The 25,096-nt window shown below is 33.9% G+C and overlaps 1 protein-coding gene across 1 annotated transcript in view; it reads right to left on the bottom strand.

The window, feature by feature from the left end:
- LOC114045692 (sodium channel protein type 9 subunit alpha-like) overlaps positions 1-25,096 on the bottom strand; it is a 114,155-nt gene that overhangs the window by 68,830 nt on the left and 20,229 nt on the right. Inside the window, exons 2-11 of the mRNA XM_027865796.1 lie at positions 18,742-18,991; positions 15,596-15,714; positions 15,100-15,189; positions 14,318-14,446; positions 12,535-12,626; positions 10,360-10,551; positions 6,730-6,796; positions 5,546-5,687; positions 2,610-2,816; positions 1,312-1,572 (exon numbers count right to left, since the gene is read on the bottom strand). Coding sequence (XP_027721597.1) covers positions 1,312-1,572; positions 2,610-2,816; positions 5,546-5,687; positions 6,730-6,796; positions 10,360-10,551; positions 12,535-12,626; positions 14,318-14,446; positions 15,100-15,189; positions 15,596-15,714; positions 18,742-18,960 — 1,518 coding nt within the window. The 5' untranslated portion in view covers positions 18,961-18,991. The remainder of the gene's footprint in view (positions 1-1,311; positions 1,573-2,609; positions 2,817-5,545; positions 5,688-6,729; positions 6,797-10,359; positions 10,552-12,534; positions 12,627-14,317; positions 14,447-15,099; positions 15,190-15,595; positions 15,715-18,741; positions 18,992-25,096) is intronic.

Genomic DNA, 25,096 nt, shown 5'->3' with positions numbered 1-25,096 from the left:
ACAGATTATTTTTTGTGTCCTCAGAATTATTCCATTTCTTAATTGTCTAAGGTTTTCTTATTTAAAGACTTTCTTACTTTAGAGACTTTCTTATTTCTTATTTAGAGATTTTCATATTTTCCCAGAGGAAAGAAATCTCTTGTGAGAAAGTCTCTTTTTTAAGGGAAGGCCTATAACCTAACATACTCTAGGATGCTTTCAGTTAAGATGTCTTTTCTAAAGAAATATCATTAAAAACCATGGGAACATTACATTGAATGAACATATCACATTAGGTGTTTATGAAATAATTCCTCCTCACTCCCTCCTTTTTTTTTTCACCAGAAATGAAGTGTCATAGAGTAATTTTTAAGTTAGAATAATTAGATTGTAGATTTAGAGTTGAAAAGGACCTTGAAGATCCTGTAGGCCAACTTGTTCTATTTTTATAAAAGGAGGAAACAACCAGAGATAAGTGAAATAACTTGAATAAGAGTATGTAGACAATAGCAATTGGCAGATTAAGGATATGAACTCAGGTCCCTAGACTCCCAAATCCAGTGTTCTTTCCACTAATAGGCAGTTAGATGGCACATTGGACCTGGAGTTAGGAAGACCTGATTTTAAATGTGGCCTAAGATACCTGCTATGTGACTCTGGGCCAGTCCTAACCTTAGTCACCTGTGGTGTGTTGTGAGGATAAAATAAGATGATATTTGAAAAAGATTTTGCAAACCTTAAAGCACTATGAAAATGATAACTAGTTATTGTTGTTGAATTATGCTGGCAATCAGTTTGACAATGATATGAAAGTTGGATTGGAGAGAAAAGAGGCTAAAAGCAGGGAGACTAATTCTAACAATGACATCATTTGCATTCTTTAGAACATTTATGTAGGTTTATAGTCTGCCTTTGACTTAAATAACTGATAAAATATCAATTCGTAAAACAATACAATTATACATTCAACATGCTTCCTGTCATTTCATCATATTTTACAAATTCATGTATTTCAAAACATATTTTCTTAAATAATTTCAACATCCATGATTCATTTTTATATATTTTTTCAAAGTGAATTTGTCTTAGAACATCTGTCATTTTGAAAGTATACTGCAAGAATCTGGACTTCTTAAAAATCACAAATTCATTGCAAAAATATCAGATCCAAGGAGAAAGACACATTTATCTTTTCTCTATAAAATTACCTCCTTGCCCTCTCCCACACAAACCCATTTCTCCTCCCCATTAAACAAAAAGACTATGTGATTAGGATTAGTAATTCTTAGAAATTTGTTTATCTTATCATTGCTTATGTAAGAAAGTTGTTACCTGCTGTGTAAATGACCCCTTTTTATACATTATTCTCTGAGTGTTTATAACAGGAGGGGAAACTTTTCTTCTGATGCAGTCTTCTGATTCAAATTGATGCAATTTTGCATCAATTTCCTTTTCCTCTCTGTCAGTCTGCTTCTCTGGATTATCTTTCTTCCTTCCTTCATTAGTAAGATCTGAGATCTCATTGGATGTTTCAGAGGAACTTTCATCTTTACCAATCTTTTTCTTTTCATCTGATCCAATAGCTGTCGTTGCCTGTTAGGCCAGAGTTTAAATATGGCTTTAGGAGCAACACCAAGAAATTTCCTCAAAAAAAAAAAAATCAGTAAAGCAGTATGTTGTAAGTCAGTTCAGTACAGACTTAATTTGGACTTCAAATACTGGCCATATATACAAAGAGAGCTATGGTGCTTTTCCCTTGGTACAGCTAGGAAAGGCCAAAAAGTAGTTAGTGCCCTTATTCCCAACACTGATAATGTTTTGGAGTTTTATTGTATTTTAGCATGTAACTGTTGTATTACTTATAAAGGCATTATTGCTTTAATCTTAAGTCAAATTTGTAGGACAGAACAGTGTCTTTCCTTAGTTCCCTGTCACATAAAAACAAGAAATAAATGAAGCTATAACTGATACGTATGTATAACTAGATGGAAAATGACCTATACATTTTCAAAATACCTCATTATTAAGTTCTGTAAATATATTTACAGAACTTAATAATGAGGTATTTTGATTAATACATAATACAAATAATTAATTGCATTAATTACACATAATATATAATATAATTAATTAATACACAATACATAATATAAATAATAAATTTAATATAAACTAATTATCTGACTATGGAAATTTGGTATTTTAGATCAGTGGTTTCTATGTATTGCAGTACACCACAGAAATTTAAAAGATCTCCCAAACCAAAATAGAAGTCACCAAGTAGAAGCCAACGGTAATCCTTAGCAGTGAGGTTCTGGGCTTAGAGGAGATCTAGGTCAACTGGCTGTGACACTGAGTGGCAAAGGATTACACATTGAGACTTAAGCCCCTGGACAACTTGATTCCTTTGAATCCATCAGGTTCACTGCCACAAACATTGGTTGGGCGATTCTTGCCAAACCAATCTGGTTCCATTTAGTATATTTCAAGTCAAGTAATAGATATGTTAACTTAGAATGAAGTGATTAGAGAACATTAATTTGGAAGCAGGATGATAGATAGCTAGGCTTCTGGAGGTCCATTCAAGCCCTTTGTTTCTATGAAGTCTTTTAAAGTCAAAATGGCAATACCTCAGCAGCTTCTTGCTCTCTTCTGCATCGGTATAACATGGCTTGATAGTTCACCTGTCTTCGCTTTGCCTCTCTAATGGTTGCCCGATTCTGTTCTTCATAACCCATGGCAACTACAGCCAGTTTCAAGGTTACCAGATAAAAGGAGCAAAAGAAAATTACAATCACAAAAAATATCACGTAGGCCTTCCCAGCAGCTCGTAGGGTCTAAACCGGAATTGGGGGAGAAACAGAGAAAAATTATTTTTTTATGTTTTAACACAAAAAATTGTTATGAAAGTTATCATTATGTAGTTATGTGCTTGAGCAGATAGAGTCCTGGCCCTGGAGTCAGGAAGGCCTGAGTTCAAATTAGAGGAAACCCAAGATTTGATAGTTTCCTATGGAGATAGTAAATGCTATCACTTTTTTATTTAGAAAAAAATAGTTACTTCACAGGAAGATGCCCTTTTAGGAATTTAGGTAAAACTGACTTAGTTGTCATATATTGTGAAATATATCTTTTTCTTAAGTACTTTATTTTAGAAATATGACAACAGGGTAGAAAAATGGGGGAAGAGATAAAGGGAAGCTATAAATACTTTGAAGAAAGGGGAAAGAGAACTATTTTAGCTTCATTACTATTTGTTAGATAAGATAATTTCATAGCTTTTGCTGTCCTTCTTTCTTAGAAAGTTTTCTTACATCCATTTCCTACTGCTAAAAATCCTCACTGATTTTCCCTCCTCCCCCACCAACCTACATCAGAAACCCCACTGCTAACACAATTAGGTCACTTGTTCTTAAGCCTCAGGGATGAAAAACTCAATTAGGTAAGCTAAACTATGACAGTTTGTATTTAGATAAGGAAAAAAAAGGGTAACAATTTAGATTTCAAAATGAGCATTAATTTCCTTTCATTCATAATATCTTAATTATCTAAACAAAATTAAATATGTCAAAATATTTACATATTAATTTATATATAGAATAATACATAACCACTTTGAATTTAAAATATTTTGGATCATGTCTTTCCCTTACATATCTTCCATCTCTCAGCCCTCCCAAAATTATAAAATTTAATTAATTGAAATTATGTAAACAAACATGCTAAGAAGATCAACCATTGTCCAGATTACGGACTTTTATTTTAGACACAGAAGAGGACTATTAATACAAGAGTGGGGTAATATATAACAAAATGTCAGAAATTTCAAATTTCTGTTGGAATGATTTATAATCCCTCCTTTCCTTTTTAATATATTTTGTATTTTTTTAAAATATCAGAAAATCCCCATGAGTAAATGATTTTCCAAAGTTGGCCTATTTTGACCATATCATAGACTTTTTTTAGGCCACTGACATGCAATAAAATATATAAATGTTATAAACCAGGCATTGAAGTATATATTTTGGCCATCTACCTCAGGGTACCAGCCTTGTGGCTACAAGGTATTCAATGCTAGCGTTTGGGCAAAATACTCAGACAAAATACTAAGACTAAACAAAGTAGACTACCCCTGTTTTTTGCTGTCCTGAGGTCTCTCCTGCCCTGATCTCCTACCTAAACTTAGGGAAACTTCTTATGCTGAATAAATCATACTCATTCATTGACAATTTATTTTTAATGACCATATGGTTTATGAAAATCTAGGAAGATAACTGTAAAGAAGCTTTCCACCAGCAAAACTACAAAGAAACCACTTTTTTCCCCTTTGACCTCATTCTTATTCTCTCACTGGTCAACATCATTGCCCATGAAGAGAAAGATCAACGAAAGCAGTTGAATAATTAGAATTTACCAAGAATGTCCCAACAAGCAAACGCTCAAAGAAAACAGGGGCAAAGTTGTTAGTGGAACCAAATCTCTTTAGTCTCACAATTTCTAGTCTAATTTAATCTTGATCTGGGGTCTGGTTCCTACAGTAAGGTCTAGTTCCATTTGGCTTGTTCCACCAAGTTCTATATGTTCGATCCTAGATTGTGCCAGACTCAGACTGCAGTGGGCAAACAGGCTATCCCACCAACAGAATGGAAGGACTTGAATGGAATGCAAGATTAGGTGTCATCTTTTTTGCTGGGAAGCCCTGGGGAAAACAATCCAAGTGGCAGGGCCAAGTTGACATCTATAAGCAAACTCTCACGCAGCCATCTCTCTCTAGGGTTTCATCCCTGTCTTAAACTAATAGAGTGTTGAAGCAAAGAGGTGTTGAAATGGAGGTAGGATGGTGGTGAAGATTACAAAACCTGTTATACTTACTAGGAAAGTGACTGTAACCTTACTGAATCTTTTTAGCCTTAGTTTCTTCATTTGCAAAATGGATATAGCAATGTAGTATAACCTAACTCATAGAGTTGTAAGGAAAATGATTTGTAAGATGTAAAATTCAATGTAAATGTGATTTGACATCGTTTATTATAAAATAAATTATACTGTCAAATTAGATTTGGAGATTCCATTAGTTTTCTGGCTATATTCCTCTCGGAGTCTAGGAAGCAACAACCAATCTGTGTTTAACTAGTTTCACCACATAAATTTACATTGACTCTTTAAATGGAATTTGCAAAAAACTAAATTATTCAAGATAATTACAATAAGTTGCATTTAATAGCTTATTAGTGAAAGTCTTGCTTTTCAAATTACTTCACAGCAACTTATTTTTAATCAACATTAGAATAATATTTTGAAATGGGAAAAGATAGTGGATTTAATGACCAGATAGAGCTCCAGGAAAATATTAATAAAAGATTTGTGATCTTATAATTAGTCCCTCAAAAATGTATTTTATTGCTTCTGAAAATACAGCATAAATCCCATTTTGAAATGTTACCAAGTAGAATGAATGTTAAAAGTGAAAGGCTTTTTAAAAAGATTCTACATGATGATAAATCTGATGAAATTACATGACATTTTATGTCAATCACAAAAATGCAGCATATGACTTGGTTCTCACCTGTTGGTAAAGGCTTTCCCAAAAATCCAAGGTCATTAATCTGAATAGGGACAAGAAAGCCCAGCCAAAATTATCAAAATTTGTGTAGCCATAATCAGGATTTCCACCAGTTTTCACACATACATATCCTTCTGGACATTGACTACACATAAGAGAAAGAATTAATTTATTTTAGTTTATTTTTTGATCTGTTTAAGAAACAAGTAATTCATACTATGTTTTAAACTAGCTTACTCTCACTTAAATACGGAACAAAATGCCAGGCATTCTATTTTCAGTTGTATAGGGAGTCAGAATAAACCTGTATCTTTTATAAGGGCCTGAAACCATCATACCACTTTTTTTGTTTAGAGCTATTTTTTTACAGGTATTTGGAGTGGTTTGGGGGAAAGTCCAAGCAAGTCACTGCTTTTACTCTGCCATCTTCATACCACTTTTTTCAAAAACAAGTTTGGCCAATAAGGATAAATGGATATTTATTGGATAAATTTCTTGTGTACAGAGATAATATCATAATCATCTTTCTATCCCCTACAGAATTTACTACAGTGTATGGCACACTTGCTGAATTGAATTCTTCCAACTAAAATGGTACAGGGAAAAGGAAACAGGTTAGTTTATATCATACTTCAAGGAATTTCTGCAAAAAAAATATTTCCCAAGAATATTCTTTAATTAAGATGATTTTTATGACCTTTATTCACAAGGACAATGACAAACAGTTATCTGAAAGTTGACTGAGCTGCCCCAGGAATTAATAGCTTCCCCTTCACTAGAGGCTTCAAGTAAAGGCCAGACCCCTTAGGCAGGTTGTAGACACAGTAGATTCTTGTTTGGGTGTAGAATGGACCTGATGGACCCTGAGGTCCCTTCCTACTCTAATATTTTGTTACTACCTATAACGGAGAACTTACCGTTTCATCCTCAGGTTCTTTATCTATAACATGGAAAGGAAAACATTTGAACTACCTGAACTACAGCGTTCATTCTGAGGACAGAGCTTTACAAACTATAAAGGATTATATAAACTTGAGTCACGGTGATATTATCTTAAATCTCTTTGTACCTCTCAGTGCCTAGCTTATAATAGATTCTCAGTGAATATTTGTCGGTAGATTGATGTCTTATCATCTGATGGAGCCTGTGGAGAAAAACACAACACAATACAATAAGATACTACTTACCCAGCAAAGGTACTATTGCCACAAAGGACAGCATTCATTTCTCCTTCCAAATGAAAAATGTCATATCCTAAAAATATGAATGAGAAAATGTATTAAACTGGTACCATTACTCAGGATTTTAGAAGCTCATTATAGATGTATCATATATTTAGGATCATCCCTAAGGAAAATTATGCAGTGGGTGACATTTGCCCTGGCCTACACTTCTTGCATTTCATAAGATCCTAGATTCAGAGGTGGAAGAAACATGAAAAATCATCTAGTTCAACCCTCACATTTTACAGATAAAAAAAAATTAGGCCTAGAGAACTTACAGGACTTGTTCAAGGTCACAAAGATAGTATCAATTTAGAGAATTGAGACTCGTCTCAAAATTTAGTGCTCTTTCCACTACTTCTTATTGACTACTTCAAAGACCTTTATTTCTATCAGCTAATAAACATGTATTAAGTACCTACTAGGTGTCAGGCACTATACAAGTGCTGAGGATACAAAAAGGATGAAAGGCTATCCCTGCTGTCAAGGAGTTTACAATCTAATAGGAGAAACAACATGTAAACAATTATGTACAAACAAGCTATATATGAGATAAATTGGAGATAATCAACAGAGGGCCAACACTAGTATATAAGATAGGGAAATACTTCTTGTAGAAAATGAGATTTCAGCTGGAACTTAAAGGAAGCTAGGAGGCAGAGATGAGAAGGGAAAGCATTCAATGCATGGAGGACAGCCAGTGGAAATAATTAGAGCCAGGAGATGGAGTGTTAGGTCTTAGAAACATCAAAGAGGCCAATGTGACTGGATCATGGAGTGCATGGGAGAGTGGAAGGAAGAAGAAGACCAAACAGTTAGGGAGGCAGGTGATGAAGGGCTTTGAATGCTAAATAGAGGATATTATATGTGATCTTGGAGGTGACTGGCAGCCACTGGAGTTTATTGAGCAGGGAAGGTGATATGGTCAGACTATACCTTATCTCTCACTTTCAGACATATTCACTCTGATTTATAAATAACTGATAAATTAATGAGTTTCATTAATGAAGAAAACATTACCAATTAAGCGAGAGATTGTCCTCGCTTCGATTGGTCCAAGAGTGCAGGACTAGGACTAATGTGACAAAATATACAGAAACATAATTTTGCTTAATATAACAAGGAAGCCAGATGGAGGAGGCAGAACGCTTTCCTTCTTTGTTCACCAACAATTCTGATGCAGGTGCAGATGAACTAGGAGAGGTTATCAAAGATGGCATCTGCTCAAACCCCTTACTACTTGGTCTCTGATATTCAATATGGCATGGTTTTTCATATGGGAGATGAAGCAAAGGAGATGATGATAATGATGATGACTATAATAATGATGGCCATGGTAAAGAGGAGGAGGAAGGAATGGAGTACATCGATGAAGAAAGTAATAAAAATGAAGAGAAGGGAAAGGAAGATGAAGAAAAAAAGGGCTAATTGAAGTAGGATCACAAATTTCCTCTTACCTTTTAAAAATTTTATCCAGTCCCTGGGAGAAAATTAATTCCTTTTACCTTAAAATTTTCTCTTGTGCTCAGTTGCTCTCAGTTCTTGTGTTCTCTCTCTCTGCCTCTGCCTATGTTTGTGTCATTTTTGTGTGTATATGTCTGTGTCTGTTGATCCCCCCTCTTCACATTATGATTTACAACTAGAAGCTGGGGGTAGGCAGAAGAAAGTAGGAAATTAATCTACCAAATAGTTCTTTTCTAAGTTCATTTTATCCAGTCTGGATAAAAAAAATGTTTATTGAATCAACTAACAGTATTCTGCTGGGGGGAAAAAGAATAAAATTTTCTTTGCATTGCTGGAGCTTAAAGGAAGATGGCCCTTGTGTAAGAGTGCTTAGAATGCAAGCATTTTTTTTTCCTTTTTTCTCTGTTCATTGGATTCAGAGATAGGACAGCTGGCATTTACCAACACAAATCTGTATATTTCCTCTCTCTCTCCCCCCTCCTCCCCCCTCTCTCTCTCAATAATTCATAAAACCTAGGTTATAGCCAGTTAGTCAGGATAGGTTTGGGATGTTTGAGTGGGTTACACAGATATTTTGATATCATGGCTTCTGCCTTTTTTACATGTTTAATTGTGATGTTATCTGATGCCCTTGCAGATTATGATGATAGCTTAAAAAAAATTCTCTCCTAATGATGACTTTAGTCTTTCCAGTCAATGGAGGATAGAATATAAAAGTTCTAGTTTGGAATTGATGTTCCCTACTGTAATTTAGTTTTTATTGCAAAATTTTTCTTTTCATTCACTTCAAAGAATTCTGTTCTGTTTTAATGTGAAAATATACAAATTGCTGTTACAATAAAACTAAATGCATACACAGAGAGAGGAGAGACCAGGGAAAGGCAGAAAGGAAAAAATAAAGAATACAATGATCAGTAATGGAAGGCTTAAGAATGCCAAGAAAATAAGACAAACAGGTGAGTCATAAGAATTCTGAAATGGAGAAATGCCGTAAGGGTTGATATATGTGTATACACATACACACATACATACATACACACATACACACATAATACATATACATTATATGTATATATATATATTTATACATAACAGAAAAATATTTGCCTGACTATGACTTCAAAATTATTCTTCATTTGATGCATATAAGGCTATCATTTCAATAAATGCTTTTGAAACCAAGAGATTCTTAAAGCAGCAGCATTTGACTCAAGAACAAACTGTCAACATTTTATTTTTGACTGATTCAAAAGATACATTTAAATTTGAGTGGTAGATTATTTGATGTGGAATAAAGTTGATTATGCTTCTGACAGACTAAAATAAAGCACAATTCATAGTATTTGCAATGAACAGTAAAGATCTGAATTCTTATAAGTTAATAAGAATAGAAATTGCATTAATGTATCTAGGTTGTTGGTTTCTATAATATTAAGATGAAAATATAAACAACTCACATTTCTTTAGTCCTTAAAGATTTACAAAGTACTTACTTTAAAAAAAAAAGTCTGTGAGGTAGATAGTGCTGTTATTATCATTTCCATTTAGCAGATCACAAAGCCATGGATCGAAGAGATTAAGTGTTATAGTCATACTACTAAGAATAGTAGCCCTGGGATTTGATCTCAAGTCTTGACTTCCAGTCTAAGGATCCTTTTTTCTATGTCATATTGTCTCAGCTATTTTTTTTCTTTGCTTTTATCTGCAATACTTTTTAGAAATCATTACAAAACGTTTGTTTTCCTTTGAAAAAAGCCCTCTGAGGGTACCACTTCAGTCTTTCCCTAGTGATGCTATAAAAAAAAGGAGTTGGACCAGATGATCTCTCAGGTCCATTCTAGCTCTCCATCTATGATCCCCCATTAGAAGGCAAGTCCCTTGAAGGCAGGGACTGTCTTTCTGTTTATATTTAGTGAACTTCCATTCTTAGTTATCCTTGATTGGAATACCTGGAGACATAAATGAGATATTTACAACTGAGGTCGAAAAAAGAAAGAGAAAAAAATCCATAAAGTTATCTAGATCCATGACCAAATTAATTAAACGCATTTGAATCATTGTGACTTCACTGGAGTCCAGCATTAACACATTTGCTGGAAGACTGCATACTTTTGGAGTTGTGATGCTTACTTTCATCGTCTGACAGAGTATCAGTCATATTTCTCTCTTCCTGAGGCCATGGTAAACATTTATGCTTCAGGCTGCCCATGAATAGCTGCATCCCCATGACAGCAAAGACACTCAAACAAAACACAGTTAGGATCACTGCATGACAAAACATCTTTGCTGACCCAGTCAGGGTCCTGATGATAATACTCATACCTGAAAAGAGGGAGGGGAAAAAAAGCATTGTTACAATTGAAATTAAACATCTAACTGAATAAATTATCAACTTTTTTGTTGCAAAACATATGTGAGGCTTCAAACCAATGACTGTGTGCCACAAGTGACCTTGTTCTTGTTCAGTTGTGCACAACTCTTCATGACCACATTTGGGGTTTTCTTGGCAAATATGCTGGAGTGGTTTGCCATTTCCTTCTCTAGATCACTTTATAGATGAGGAAACTGAGGTAAACAGGGTTCAGGGACTTGCCAGAGTCACAGAGCTAGTAAGTTTCTGAGCCCAGATTTGAACTAAGGAAGATGAGTCTTCTTGTGTCCAGACCTGGTGCTTTATCTGCTGTACCACCTAGATACCCACAATGTCCTAGTTTTCATCAAAATGCTAAGATAGGTAAGAACTCAATGTTTACATGCAGCAGTATTACTATAAAGGTTACTGGGTCACATTACACATCGCAAAATATTCTCCAGGACACTTGTGGGAAAACTTAAATGAATGAGCTGCTTGCTATATAATTTCATTATATAAAGGGAAGCCGTCTATTTCACTAATCAATTCTTGTTAAGCACAGTATCTTTCTTTAGTGGGATGTTGGTAGAGCAGAAACATAATGTTGAGCTACAAATCCTGACAACATGAAGAAGGTTTTGAATTAAGATGTGATTTGTTGGCAACAGCAACAACCATAGGACATATACAAAGCCTTTCCACGTTTGCATAATTCTTTGCACATTTCATTTGAGCTTCATAACGCCCTTATGAACTCGGTATTAAAGGGACTATTAGCTGTATTACTATTGAAATAAAGACTTTAACATTTTAATTGGATTGAGATTTCCTATCATGAGTATGCAAAGTAAGAACCATTTAAAATTATATTTTAAACAGGAGAAAAAGTTTCATTTAACCTCAATGGCTCTTATGTAGACTGCGAGAGCCATAATTTTGAATTAAACTCCTAAACCTTATTGTCAATAGTAACGTCATTTAAAATTGATTATTCTTTTATTTTTGATTTTAATAGCATTTAATAGCATTAATATCACATAACAAGGTTTTTGATGAAAATCATTTCATCCCTACCTATTCTTGTACCCACCCCTGAAGTAAAAGTTAGCACCACAGGCTTCATAGTTTCATAGTGGAAAAGGGCTTTAGAGGTCCGTTAGTTAACACTTCTTCATTTTATAGTGGAAGAAACTGAGGCCTACAGAGGTTAAGATACTCACCCAGAGTCAAATAAATGAGCCAAGGACCACTGATTCCAAATCCATGTCTCTGGCATGCTTCTTTACATAGCTTTCATATACCAAAGAAGTATTATTATTTAATCTGGTTTTCAGACTGAAATGGTTTTCTAAGTGTGATACAGAACAGCCCTGGATTTGGAGTCAGGGGTCCTGGGTTTGAATCCTAGTTCTGCTATTTAATACCTACGTTGTTTTAGTTTAGTCATTCAGTCATACCCGACTCTTCATGAACCCATTTAGGGTTTCTTGGCAAAGATACTGGAGTGGTTTGCCATTTCCTTCTCCAGCTCATTTTACAGATGAGGAAACTGAGGCAAACAGGGTTCAGTGACTGGCCTGGACCCATATAGCTAGTAAGGATCTGAAACTGGAGTTGAACTCTGGAAGATGTCTTCCTGACTTCAGGCCCAGCTCTCTATCCACTGCACCAACTAGCTAGCCTAAAACCTTGGAGAAATCACTTCATTTTTCTGAGTTTCAGGTTCCTCATGGGTCAGATAAAGGAGGCTGACAGCTCAGTTTTCTTCTAGCTCCCAATCTGTGATCCCAGGAGTTAAAAAATTCCAAAATTTCTCAATTTCAATACTATATATGGTATTAGATAATTATAATTGGGAAGTTCACATACAAACATACCACCTTCCACTCCCCAAAAATACCCACAGGGCTAGAAAGGCAATGATCCTAAAGACTGTGCAGATCACATCTTACCTGTGGTTAGAGAAATAGCTTTCAAAACTCTCAAAAATGAGAAAATTCCAAGAGCTGAAACACTGCCTAGATTTACAAATATGCTCAGATACCTGTGGAGTTAAATGAGAATTATTAAAAAACTTAGACATATTTCAAAGGAACCTAATGATATTATTTATCAATTTCAATGCTTTTTTGAACTTATTAGGGAAAATTATAGTCAAGTATTATCTTCTATGTGTAGTAGAAATCTATTATCAACAAGAAAATTACTTTAATAGAAAGAAATCAAAGAATATGAGAACCGGAAGAGATTTCAGAGCCCAATAAAATAAGAATCCCTGGTGCCATCTCTGATCAGTGGTGATGTAGCCCTTGTAGGGAGATCACTAGAAAGGTGGTATTCATTGCCTTTAGATTACTATTACTGTCAACCAGCACTCATTATTCTTTTGGGCATGAATCAAATTTACAATCAAATATACATATTTAATCAATCTAATTTTGCTTTTCCATGAGAATCCATCAAATACTTGAGGACCACAATCATGTTCTCCAATTCTCTTAAAATCTCCTTCTTTCCCTCCCCTGCAAAAGTAGCTAAGCCATATGGTACACAAGTAAGATTCATTTAGTATTTTCAAATGATCATGTGGCGTAGTTCAAAAACCTGGGTTTCTAGTTATACAATAGGTTCAAATTCTGGCTCTGCATTTATTATCTGTATGACTTTGGACAAGTAACCACCTCTCTGAAATTCAGTTTCCTCATCTATGAAATGAGAGGGACGGACCTGATAATCTCTAAAGTTCTTTACAACTATAAATTCTATCACCTAAAAAATGAATTATGACTTGCTAAAATAGGGGAAGCAATATAGATATTCTTAATGTCCCATATAAATATATTGTCTGCAAAAATATATTCCGAACTAGGAGCGTCCATATTTCCTTCTTGACGTTGGGTAAATATGTTACATTTAGGAAAATTAACACAGTCTACTGAATTTTTAGTGTATCAAATAGAAACACTAAGAGATTTTGATATAAAAGTAAACATTTTGACAAGAAAGCCTGGAAATATGTCTCCACTAAAAAAATTGTTAAACAACATTTCATTTAGAAAAAAAAAAGGAAGAGCTTGCTAAATATCCCTGGTTAGAATGTAAGCTCCTTGAGGACAGGTAATGGGCTTTTTTTTTGTCTTTGTGGCCTTAGTATTTATAATGCCTGAAACATTATAGACATATTAATACATGTTTGTTGATAGAGTGATTTAAAACCCACCTAATACATAGTTAAACTATGTATTTAGGGTAGTAATCTAAAGATTGTTTTTGATAGATGATTTAATCCTTATTTTTAAGACATTTTAAGACATTTAAGACATTAAAAGCATATTTTAAGTACTGAAGTACTGTAAGCTAGCAAAAGGAACATTTGGCTAAGAATCAAAGGCTCTGAGAATCAAGGGCTCTGTTCCAATTCCTAAATGAATGTCTACCCATTTTCTTAGGACAGTTTGGACAACACACAATGTCATTTTTACAGTAATTCCCTTAGCTTTAGAATGGAAATAAAATCATGCATCCTTTATCTATAGCCAAATTTTGAGTATGGAAGGAGATAACAAATATATAGCCCTTGGGATTCATTAAGATAAATTTTACAATATGTAAAATTCCAGATACAGATACTAATGAGTATGATTCATGAATTATCCTTTTGTTTTTTCTTAAAATATTTGTTTTCAAAAATGTTGCTGGTTTTCAATTTTAAGGAAAATATATGAAAATACTTACGCATAGGCAAGAATATGAACATCAAACCAGTTCCAGGGATCACGAAGGAATGTGAATGGCCCTATACAGAAACCTCTTGCAAGGATTTTTATGAGGACTTCAAAAGTATATAGTCCAATGAAAGAGAACCTGAAGGCAAGTATCCACAGGTACATTAGATGGAAGAATGACACATCAATAGTCATGAAAGAAATCCTTGAACATTGGTGCAAATCTATACCAGATAAGTCTCTTAGAAAGATTAAAGGCAGAATTTTTAAATGGCTATTCGTGGCACTAGCAATCTTCTTGCTCCAAAGCAAGGGTTAGAATAAATCTATCTCACAACCCAAGTAACCCTGAAGTTCAGGGATTCTAGAGACAAAAATGCCTTGGATGCTACCATTAGCATTTCCAAAATCATGACTTGAAAAAAAAAAGCTGGCAAAGATGCATAACATAATTAATATATTACCAACCAGTTTCTAAGATGAAATGTCTACTCAACTAGTCAAGAACAAGTGGCCTCCAAAGAAGATTCTGAGGAATTCCTTTTCCCAAAAAGCTGTGGGTGAGTCTAATGCTTTCTTGATAGTTGACTAGGTTTTTTTGTTTGTTTGCCTGTCTGTTTGTTTGCTTTTGAATTGTCCCAATGCTAGAAGTGCTCACAAAAGGATGGGTATAACTACATCCCCAAGGGAGAACTACACAAAACAGATAAAGAAATCAATGACTTTTTGATGCAATGTGGAAACATGAACGTTCTAATTAAAATCTATTTTAGAGATATTTTGTTTACTTACTCAAAATAATTTATCCAATCTGGAGGGTTAAGGTTTGTCAGAAATGTACAGTTGAACAGGAAAGTGCCCATAAGGATCATGTTGAATAAGGTAGGTGAGAGTCAAGGAATGTAAGATGATAAATCATGTTAGAGATTTCCAATGTATGTGATCAGGATAGTTATCTATGTGTTGATAACGTACAACTTCTTACTATAACATAACTGTCAAATCACTTTCAAGAAGCCATTTCTCCCTCTACTTTGCACAGCTTTGCAAAGCAAAACAAATATTTAAAATGTTATCTTTAAATGAGGACTACTAACATGACTATTCTCCAGATAAGTATATCTCTTTTTCCACTTAATTAAAAGGAAGTTAATGGACTAATATCAGAGATTCTTTCCAAGTGGAAAATGGAATAAAAGTCAGATCTAAATGCTGAAACAATTGTATTCCCTTAGCTTTATTTTGCTTTTAAGAAAATAACTGCTGATGAGTCACTGGAAAAGGATATCAATTTACCAGAATCTTAATGGATAGTCTTCTAATAATATGGAAAGGAGTTAACATGTACAATGCAGGGGAGGCATTGAATCGGAAGACTGTTTTTCTTTTATTCAACACTATGAAAGTCTGTAGGAGGAAATAAGAATACAGTGAGAAAATAGCATTCTCATTTTACAGATATTCATTTGATATTCATTGCTGTTTATTAAATTACTCCTTAGGATAAATATTTTATATATATATGTAAAACATATAAATTATATTACCTATTTTATGACATATTGCAATATGTAGTAATACATTAACATATATAACATGACCTACATACATGTGCATGTTACATAATAATGTTATATACATGCATTGCACATGTGTGTATATATCATATGTAATGTGTCTTATATATGTATCTTGTAATTTTATGACACTGCAAATATAGGATTATAAAAGATTAGAAGTAGTGATGAACATCTAATCATCTTACTTAACAGATGAAGAAAGACTGAGAGGCAAAGATAACTCTTCTGAGGTCACATAGCTAATAGTGGCAGAGCCCAGAAGAGAGCTCTGACCTAAACATTGGACCTACATGTGGCCATACCTAAATAATTGAAGTTAAGGGTATATGATTTTATCTTTAGGAACTCTGTCCACTGACATACAAGTCAGCCACTGTCCCCATCAGTAGGCCATCTTCATGAACTGCTGTGTTCTCAATAGTCATTATCCTACAGAAAATCTAGTAATGACCCTCTCTGAATTTAACTAGGTTAGGCCTTGGATACCAAACATGTTACTGCCCCTTGCTTGAGTTAACAGGTAGCATGTTAGCCAAGAAACATAAAGAGGCCTATTGGAAGGCCTCCATTGCATTGACCTGATCCTTAATGGAGGATTTGGTGAAGAACATGTGAAAAGTATTGTGTCAGATGAGGATAGTATAGATAGATCGCATTTTGTACCAGTTTAGGTAATATCTACTACCTCATGCCTGGAATGGAACCCCAATCTTTGCTTATCAAAATCTCTTCCTCTTTCAAGACCTGACTCAGGTGCCACTTCTTCCACAAAATCATCTCAGATTTCCCCAAACTGAAAGTATGATCCCTCCTCAAACCTCATGACAATTTATTTGTGTCTTTTCTTTTCACTATTCATATTCTACTTTGTATGGCTTATGTGTTTGCATACTTTATATTTTCTATTACGTTGTAAGCCTTTTGAAAGTTAGGATCTATGTCTTATATTGTCTCTGTATCATTGTATGCCTAGTACAATGTGTTTCACATAAAGATAGGGACAGTTGGCAAACCTGTACCCCCACCGATATAGGAAACTCCCTCTCTGATAAGGAAATACTTTCTTCATATTCAGGTTGAATTTTCCCCTGCAACTTATAGCCTTAAAGAGTTGTTTAGACTAGAGTACTGAGGGGGTAAGTAATTTGCCAAAGTTGACATAGCAGCAAGTATCAGAAGTAGGTTTTGAACCCAGGTCTGTTTGGATTTGAAGATTGTATTCTATTGATTATACCATTCAGTACTCATGTAGAATATAAAGAAATGTGTAGAATGAAGGAAAATAAAAGATCACAAATATTATACTGATTTGCATATAGGTGGCTCTGGAAGATCTCAATTCAAATTTTGTCTCAAACACTTACTAACTATACGACCTTGGGCAAGTCACCTAACATCTCTCAGCCTCAGTTTTCTCATCTGTAAAATGAGTTGTTGTGAGAATCAAATGAGATAATATATAAATCACTTTGCAAACCTTAAAGTACTATATAAATGCTAGTGAGGATGAGGATGACAATGATAATGAACTTTATTTTGATAAGAGTGCCTTTGATGCTAGGCAAAGTTCTGGAATGTATTTTTATGAATATTTTGTTCTAGAATGGAATGTAGTCATTTCTAGGAACCACACTAATCACATTTTTCTCTTTTGATGTAGTTAAATTATTAGATCAGGGTAATATTATATACATGTTCAAAAAAACATCAATGTTAGTCAATGTACTTGACTTTGTCTATGAACAAGAGAGAGATATGTGGAGTGGAAAATAATATGGTTAGTTGGATTTACACTCAAAGAAGCTAAAGAAAAAATAGCACACTATAGTAAAGTCTCTAGTGGTATGCCTTAGGCCTTTGTTCTTGGTCATATCTCTAAAAAAAATTTAACAATGAGTTGGATGAAGACAGAGATCATTTATAAAATTAGCAGATGATACAAAACTGGAAGAGTTAATTCATCAGATGATAATATCATGATCCAAGAAAAAATCTCAACAATATTCAACAGTGAACCAAATCTAATGTGACAAAATCTAGTAGGAATAAATCTGAGTTTTGCATTTAGACTAAAACAATTTTTAAAGCTCAAATACTAAATGGAGGTGAGTCTTTTTTCACACAAGTCTCCATGCACACAAGGTTTGCTTTTATTGAAATATCAATGACTCAATACTTTGATGTGACCAATATCAGTCAAAATAGCATATCTACCTCAAAGACTCTTCATGAATTTCAATTCACATAAATAACGTATATAATTTTTTTTCAAAATTTAAAATACTATATAAATGTCAAATCTTCATATGGTAGAATACTGGTTTGTGTTCTAATCCTCCCTCTTAGTCCACTTGTAATTAATTCACATAGTTCCTTGATTGCAGAAGCCACATTTGCTTTTTTTTAATGCCCTAAAATATCTAGCATGTTGTTTATCACAGAGTAGACATTCAATAAACACATGTTGATTGGTTGATTGATGAATGGTCAGTCATTGGTGTTGGGTCAGCATATCAGATATTTAATGAATATCCACAAGAGTAATTCAACGTGAAAAACATTGTGTTAAGGACTAGTTATAAAAAGGCAAAAATTAAATAGTCCCAGCCCCCATAAATTAGCATTCCATTGGGCACCACATCAAATTTATTTAACATTTAAAAAGTAAAGGAATCAAGATGTCAGTGACAGAATCAACTTTGATTAAACCTAAGAAGGCATCTTCGAGAGTTCAATATTTAAAATTTTACTCAGTCTATTTATTCTTCAAGCCTTTTCATATTCCAATTTAAATCTTTTCATTCATGGAAGCTAAAATAGAAATATTTTCCCTGTTCCCATAGGAAATGCTCACATTTTTTTCCAGGTAGTATGGATCCAGGTCTTCCAGAGGCTCTGACACCATCTCTGGAGGAACATTGCCATAGAAAAAGGGCAGCTGTTTACCGACTTCCAAGTCACTATTTGGCTCTAGTCCTTCTTCTTCTTCCTCACTTTTCCTGGTAGTAGCGCATTCTTCGGCAAGAGCAAGAGATTTTCTGGTAAAGTAGTTGAAATTGTTGGGTCTTGCCATCTTTAAATCTCTTTTGGGTCCTTAGAGAGCCCTGAATAAAAAGCAAGAAAAATAGTGATGAGAAAAACATATATTAGGGGAAGGGAATACAACAAGAGGTTCATATGTGTTCAGTTGTGACCACAAAATGCAAAGTATCAGATTCGAATTTTTAATCAGGTTTTTGTATTGAATATGTATTCAAAAGCCCTTACAACAAATAATATTAATCAGTAGACCAAGCATTACAGGAGCTTATCACTCCCCACTTCCCAGGACCCCCATTTCAATCTTATCATTCTTGTAAATCTATGTATTATCCTCATTTTTTCCTCTCCTTTAGATATTGCTTTATAATTGTCGCTATATTGTTATTTAAGCTTTTCAGATTGTTTTCTTTCTCCAATTAGATCAAAACTTTGTCAGAATCAGTGATTATCAGTGATCATTCTATACTCTTTAAAGCTTCAGTAAAATACTCTCTGTCTCTGTTTCTGTCTCTGTTTGTCTCTCTCTCTGTCTCTGTCTGTCTCTGTCTCTGTCTCTCTGTCTCTCTCTCTCTCCCTTTCTCCATCCATATATAATATTAAATTCACTATGCCAAGTCTAGATTAGTTATACCAAACAACATTTCCTCAAAGATTTCCAACAATCTTACTCCATCCATTCTTTCGCAAAGAATACTTTGATTTCTGTGTCAAGTGGCCATTGAAGGAAAGAGAGAATGTTAGAGAACGGAGCAGTACCAAAGTAGTTCGATGCCTCAAAAGTTGTTAGAATAGTCATCCTTAAACAATTAACGCTGACTCTGGAGGAATCTGGACCTGGATTCAATAGGCAGTCAATCAATAACAATTTACTAAGTACCTACTATGTGCCAGGCACTGTACTAAGCACTTTGCATGAAAAGAAGGTAAAAGACAGTTTCTGCTCTCAAGGAGCTCGCAGTCTAATGGTTCAACTCCCACCTCTGATACTAATCATGTGACCTTGGGTAAGTGCCTTAACCTCCTTGAGGAGGTTTCTTAACCTCCCTAGATCTTCATTTCCTTATCTGTACAATGAAAAGATTGAACTTCTGGGATCCCTTTCACCTTTTAAATTAATAATCCTATGAGATGACAACTGGATCTCACAGAAAATTTATTCCTTTGTTCATTCCCCTCTATTGCCTTCTATCAATCTATGTCTATCGATCCACCTACCTTCAAGATTCATCTCAATTAATTATTTCCAGGAAGTCTTCCAGATTGTCCCCAGACTAAGTCTTCTCATTTACTCTGACTATTGCATTTTATATTACTTTCTTTCTTTGGTATTTCAAGTTGATTTTTTTTTTTTACAAAACTAATATGAATAATCTATGTATTCCCTGAAAACAGTTCAGCAAAACAACACAAAAGAGAGATTATCACTGATGGTATATCTTACTTACAATTATGTAATTTACCAATTGCTAAAATAAAGTTGAAGTGCTTCAACTTTTGAAAGCTAGTGCCAAGAAATCAGTTGAATAATTAGATCCAATGATTCCTAAGCATCTACTCCTCCTGTTCTTTATGCATACCCTTACCTCCATTTTAATTCATATCCTATAGAATTAATCTTGTTTAATTTTTAGGCTAAGTTGAATGACTAGTCCCAGAAATAATAGTTAAATGTCAATTTGGTAGGAAGTCTTTAGTTGTATGCCTCAGAGATTTGTACTTGACCCTGTTCCATTTGTTAATTACTTAAAAACATGGATGGTAAGATACTATTCAATATTACTTTCTTGATGCCCATCCAGATTAAACTGAATGCACACTTTAAAAAAATAATCATATTAAGATTTATAAAGTGTTTCTGTGATTGAGGGCAGTGGAGTTAGGGAGAAAGGAGAGGACAGGCGTGGAAAAGTTATTCTAAAATAGAATTGGGTACTGAACTTACGATCTGAGTGGTATAGGTGGAGTTCCTCCCTGTGGAGGAAACTGCTTCTACCAATGGTATACCATCTTTGAAATGTATAGCAGTAGAAAATTATCTCAGTCACTGAGAGGGTAAGTGATTCGTCGATGGTTATAAAACCACTATATACCAGAGGAGGGACTTGACTTTAGATCTCCAGGCTCAGAGTTCAGCTTTCTATCCACTATTCCACATTGCCTGTCATTGTTACACAATAACAAGTATTTTTTTTAAATTAAATGATCAATTATATAATAAAGCTATGAAGAAGACAGAATTCTAAGCATTAGGATCACATAGTGGCCCTAGATTCATTGCTATATATCGAAGGCAGCAACACACAAATAACAGTTTCCTATATACTGAATCCGTTAGAAACAGAGAATGGAGACTTTCATTCATTTATGACAACAAAAATCAACATAAGGGAAAAAACAATTTTATTTTAAATGCATGTATCATCTATGTACAAAAAGTTTTAAAACAACTTTCAAAATTAAATGAAGATAAATGGTGCAATATTCTATGCTGTTGGTTAGGAGAAAACTCATATTTTTTCAGTCCCCAAGTGTGAATGACCCAAAGTTGTAATTCTGTAATGAGTTCAAGAGTGTCCCCCAGACACAGCCAACCCATTTCACTACTAACATAGGCAGCAGGGCTAGAAAAAGACAACAACAATATCATCATCATCATCATCATCATCATCATCATCACTACCTATTATTTAGGTTTTGCAAAGTTGCTCAGTATGATTTGATCCTCACAACAACTCTGTGAGGTAGGTGCCATTATTATCCCCATTTCACAGATGAGGAAAAATGAGAGAGCGACAGGTTAAGTGAACTTTCCAAGGTTACATAGCTAGTAAATATTTGAGATGGGGTTTCAAGTCAGGTCTTCTTGACTCCAATTCAGTGTTCTTACCCACTTCATCCCATAGTGTTTAACAAAAAAAAATCCTCAAAAATATTTTGGGAATCTCTTCAAGTTCTTGTATGATACTATCTTGAAGTGTCAGGCCTCTGTGTTTTACAGAAAATAAGAGATGAATTCAGCTTGAAAAGAAAAATCAGGGCAGATATTATTAACTAATCACTTGGTTCATAAAAGAACCTAAATATGCTCCCCATGGGAGAAATGAATAAGCATTTATTAGGTGTCTATTATGTGCCAGACACTTTATACATATTATTTCATTTTTTTTAGGCAATTGGGGTTAAGTGACTTGCCCAGGGTCACACAGCTAGTAAGTGTAATGTGTCTGAGACTGGATTTGAACTCAGTCCCTCCTGACTTCAGGGCCCATGCTCTATCCACTGCGCCACCCAGCTGCCCCATATTATTTCATTTAAAACATCTGGTTACATGCTGAAATGTGTCCTAATGAAGCCACTTAGATGAGTTAGCTATAAAATGTGTCCCCAAATCACAGTCTCCTATAGTATTAAGAAGGGACTTTAGAGGCCATCTAGCATCTTATTTGAACAAAAATTCCTTAACATGCCCAAAAAGAGATCACTTAAATTTTAAGCTTAAAAATTTTGCTAACCTTAAATACCCAAGTTTATTTTCCTGTTATTTAGGTTTCCCTGTATAAATTATGGCAATTTCCTCCTAAATGCAACTCTTTTAGCTCTGGTATAAAATTAAACGCTTCTTAAAGGATAAATGGCCCACTGATGAAGTTTGTTACCAGAGGACAGGTGATGAAATACATTTCCATTTTCTTGGTAGAAAGCAAGGGGATCATGGTATATAGATTATTTCACAAACTGGCAGAAGTTGTCATTTGATGGGTCAGTTTTGTTTTGCTGCTTTTCTTTGTTACTAAGGAAGGTTCAATGGGGGAAGAGCATTACTTAGGGACGTGACCAAGATGTGCAAAACAAAAGGTATTAATTTACATTTTTCCAATTAATAATGATTTAAAGCATATTTTCATATGACTATAAATCATTTTGATTTCTTCATTAGAAAACTGTCTATTCATATCTTTTGATTATTTATCAATTGCGAAATGACTTGTATTCTTATAGAATTGACAAAGTTCTTTATTATATTTAAGATATGAGATTTTATCTGGGAAGCTGTCAATAAATTTTCCCCCAATTTTCTGCTTTCCTTCTGATCTTGGCTACACTCATTTTATTTGTACAAAAACTTTTTAATTTAATGTAATCAAAATTATCCATTTTATACCTAACTTTGCTCTCTATCTCTTGTTTATTCATAAATTGTTCACCTATCAAGAAATCTGATAACTAATATATTCCATGTTCTTCTAATTTTCCTACAATATCTCTATATCTAGGTCATTTTTCTATTTTGACCTTATCTTGGCAAATGGTGTAAGATATTGGTCTACACTCAGTTTCTGCCATACTACTTTCCAGTTTTCCCAACAATTTTTTGAATTCTAATCTCAAAATCTTAAGTCTTTACACTTGTCAAATACAAGATTATTATACTTGTTTATTCTGTAAATTGTATGTCTACTTTATCCCATTAACCTACCTTTCAATTTTTAGCCAGTACCAAATAGTTTTGATAATTATTGCCTTATAATAAAGTTTAAGAGCTGGTACTGTTAAACCTCCTTCCTTTGTATTTTTTTCATTACTTTCTCTGACATTCTTGACTTTTTGTTCTTCCAAATGAATTTTGTTATTTTTTTTTTCTAATTCAGTAAAGTAAATTCTTTTGATAATTTAATTGGGATGACATTGAATATGTAAATTCATTTGAGTAATATTGTCATTTTTATTATATTGGTTTTGCATACCCATAAACAATTAACATTTCTCCAATTGGGGGAAAGGAAGGAGGAAGGGGGGAAAAAGAACAAATTAAAAAGTATATAGCAGAGAACAAAGAAAAACCTAAAGGAAGCAAAGAAAAGATGGATAGCTCTCACTACAACACATAGCATTTAATACATAGGATTTCTTGTAATGGAAATTTATTGTTATATTTTGAGTCTTCTCTTATGTTCCATTGTGCATATGGCATTTTCTTTTCTTTTCTTATTTTATATTTAAGTTTTAATAAATAAGTTTATAATATGTTTTTCTTCTTATTATGTATTTAAGTTTTAATAATTTTTTTTTTAAAAATCTCTCCAATTATTTCAAACTGAATTTTTTTGTATGAGAAGCTTTTTTTATAATTTTGTTTATATAGTTCCTAGTGGAATTGTGAATTGATACAAACATTTTGGAGAATAATCTGGAATTATGCCCAAAGAGTTATTAATTTGCCTATACCCTTTGACCCAGCAAAAGTTCTATTTCCAAAAGTAATAGGGGAAAAGAGAAAAAAAACCTATATGTTCTAAAATGTTCATAGTAGCTCTCTCTGTGGTGGCAAAGAACTGGAAATTGCAGGGATGCCCATCAATTGGGGAGTGGCTGAAGGAGCTGTGGTACATGATTGTGATGGAATACTACTGTGCTGTAAGGAATGATGAGCTCAATGATCTTAGAAAAACATGGAAAGATTTGTACAAAATAATGAAAAGTGAAATGAGCAGAAACAAGAGAACATTGTATATAGTAACAGCAATATTGTTTTAAGGAGAACTGTAAGTGAATAAGTTATTTTAACTATTATAAATACCTAAATTAACTCTAAAGGACATATGAAGAAAGTTACTATCTGAAAGAACCGATAAATAGATGTACGCATAGAATAATTTTATATATGTGTGTGTGTGTGTGTGTGTGTGTGTGTGTGTGTGTGTGTGTGTGTGTGTCTAATGCTGGCCATCTCTAGGACATGTGGGGGTAGGGGAGAAAAAATGTAAAAAAGAAATTTACATGATAACTTTATTTTATATTTAAAAGGAATAACAAGTTGTACATTGGAGATTTGCAGTTTCATGTGAAATCATCTTTTTTTTATAATATGTTACGGAAATGCTTGTTTTATTCCATAAATTAAACATAAAACCCCAAAAGATATCAATAAGATATTAAACCATTAAACAAAACAACTAACCAACAGGCCCATCTGCTGCTTAAGGCTATTCCTTATCGTTGACATTATTGACAAAAATTCACAAACCTCCAGGCAGATGAACGTATTCCATTTTACATCTGCAGGAAGTAAGCAAGAAAAGCGTCCAAATCATTTCATTTGTTGTTTCAAATTGTGTTGATGCAATGCTTCTCCTGTGCAGTTCCATGTTTTTGATGTGTTGTGGCCT

This window comes from Vombatus ursinus, unplaced genomic scaffold (assembly GCF_900497805.2).
Source record: "Vombatus ursinus unplaced genomic scaffold, bare-nosed wombat genome assembly UNPS02014779.1, whole genome shotgun sequence".
NCBI lineage: Eukaryota > Metazoa > Chordata > Mammalia > Diprotodontia > Vombatidae > Vombatus > Vombatus ursinus.
The sequence above is the reverse complement of the archived record's forward strand: the minus strand, read 5'-3'. Positions and strand labels throughout refer to the sequence as shown.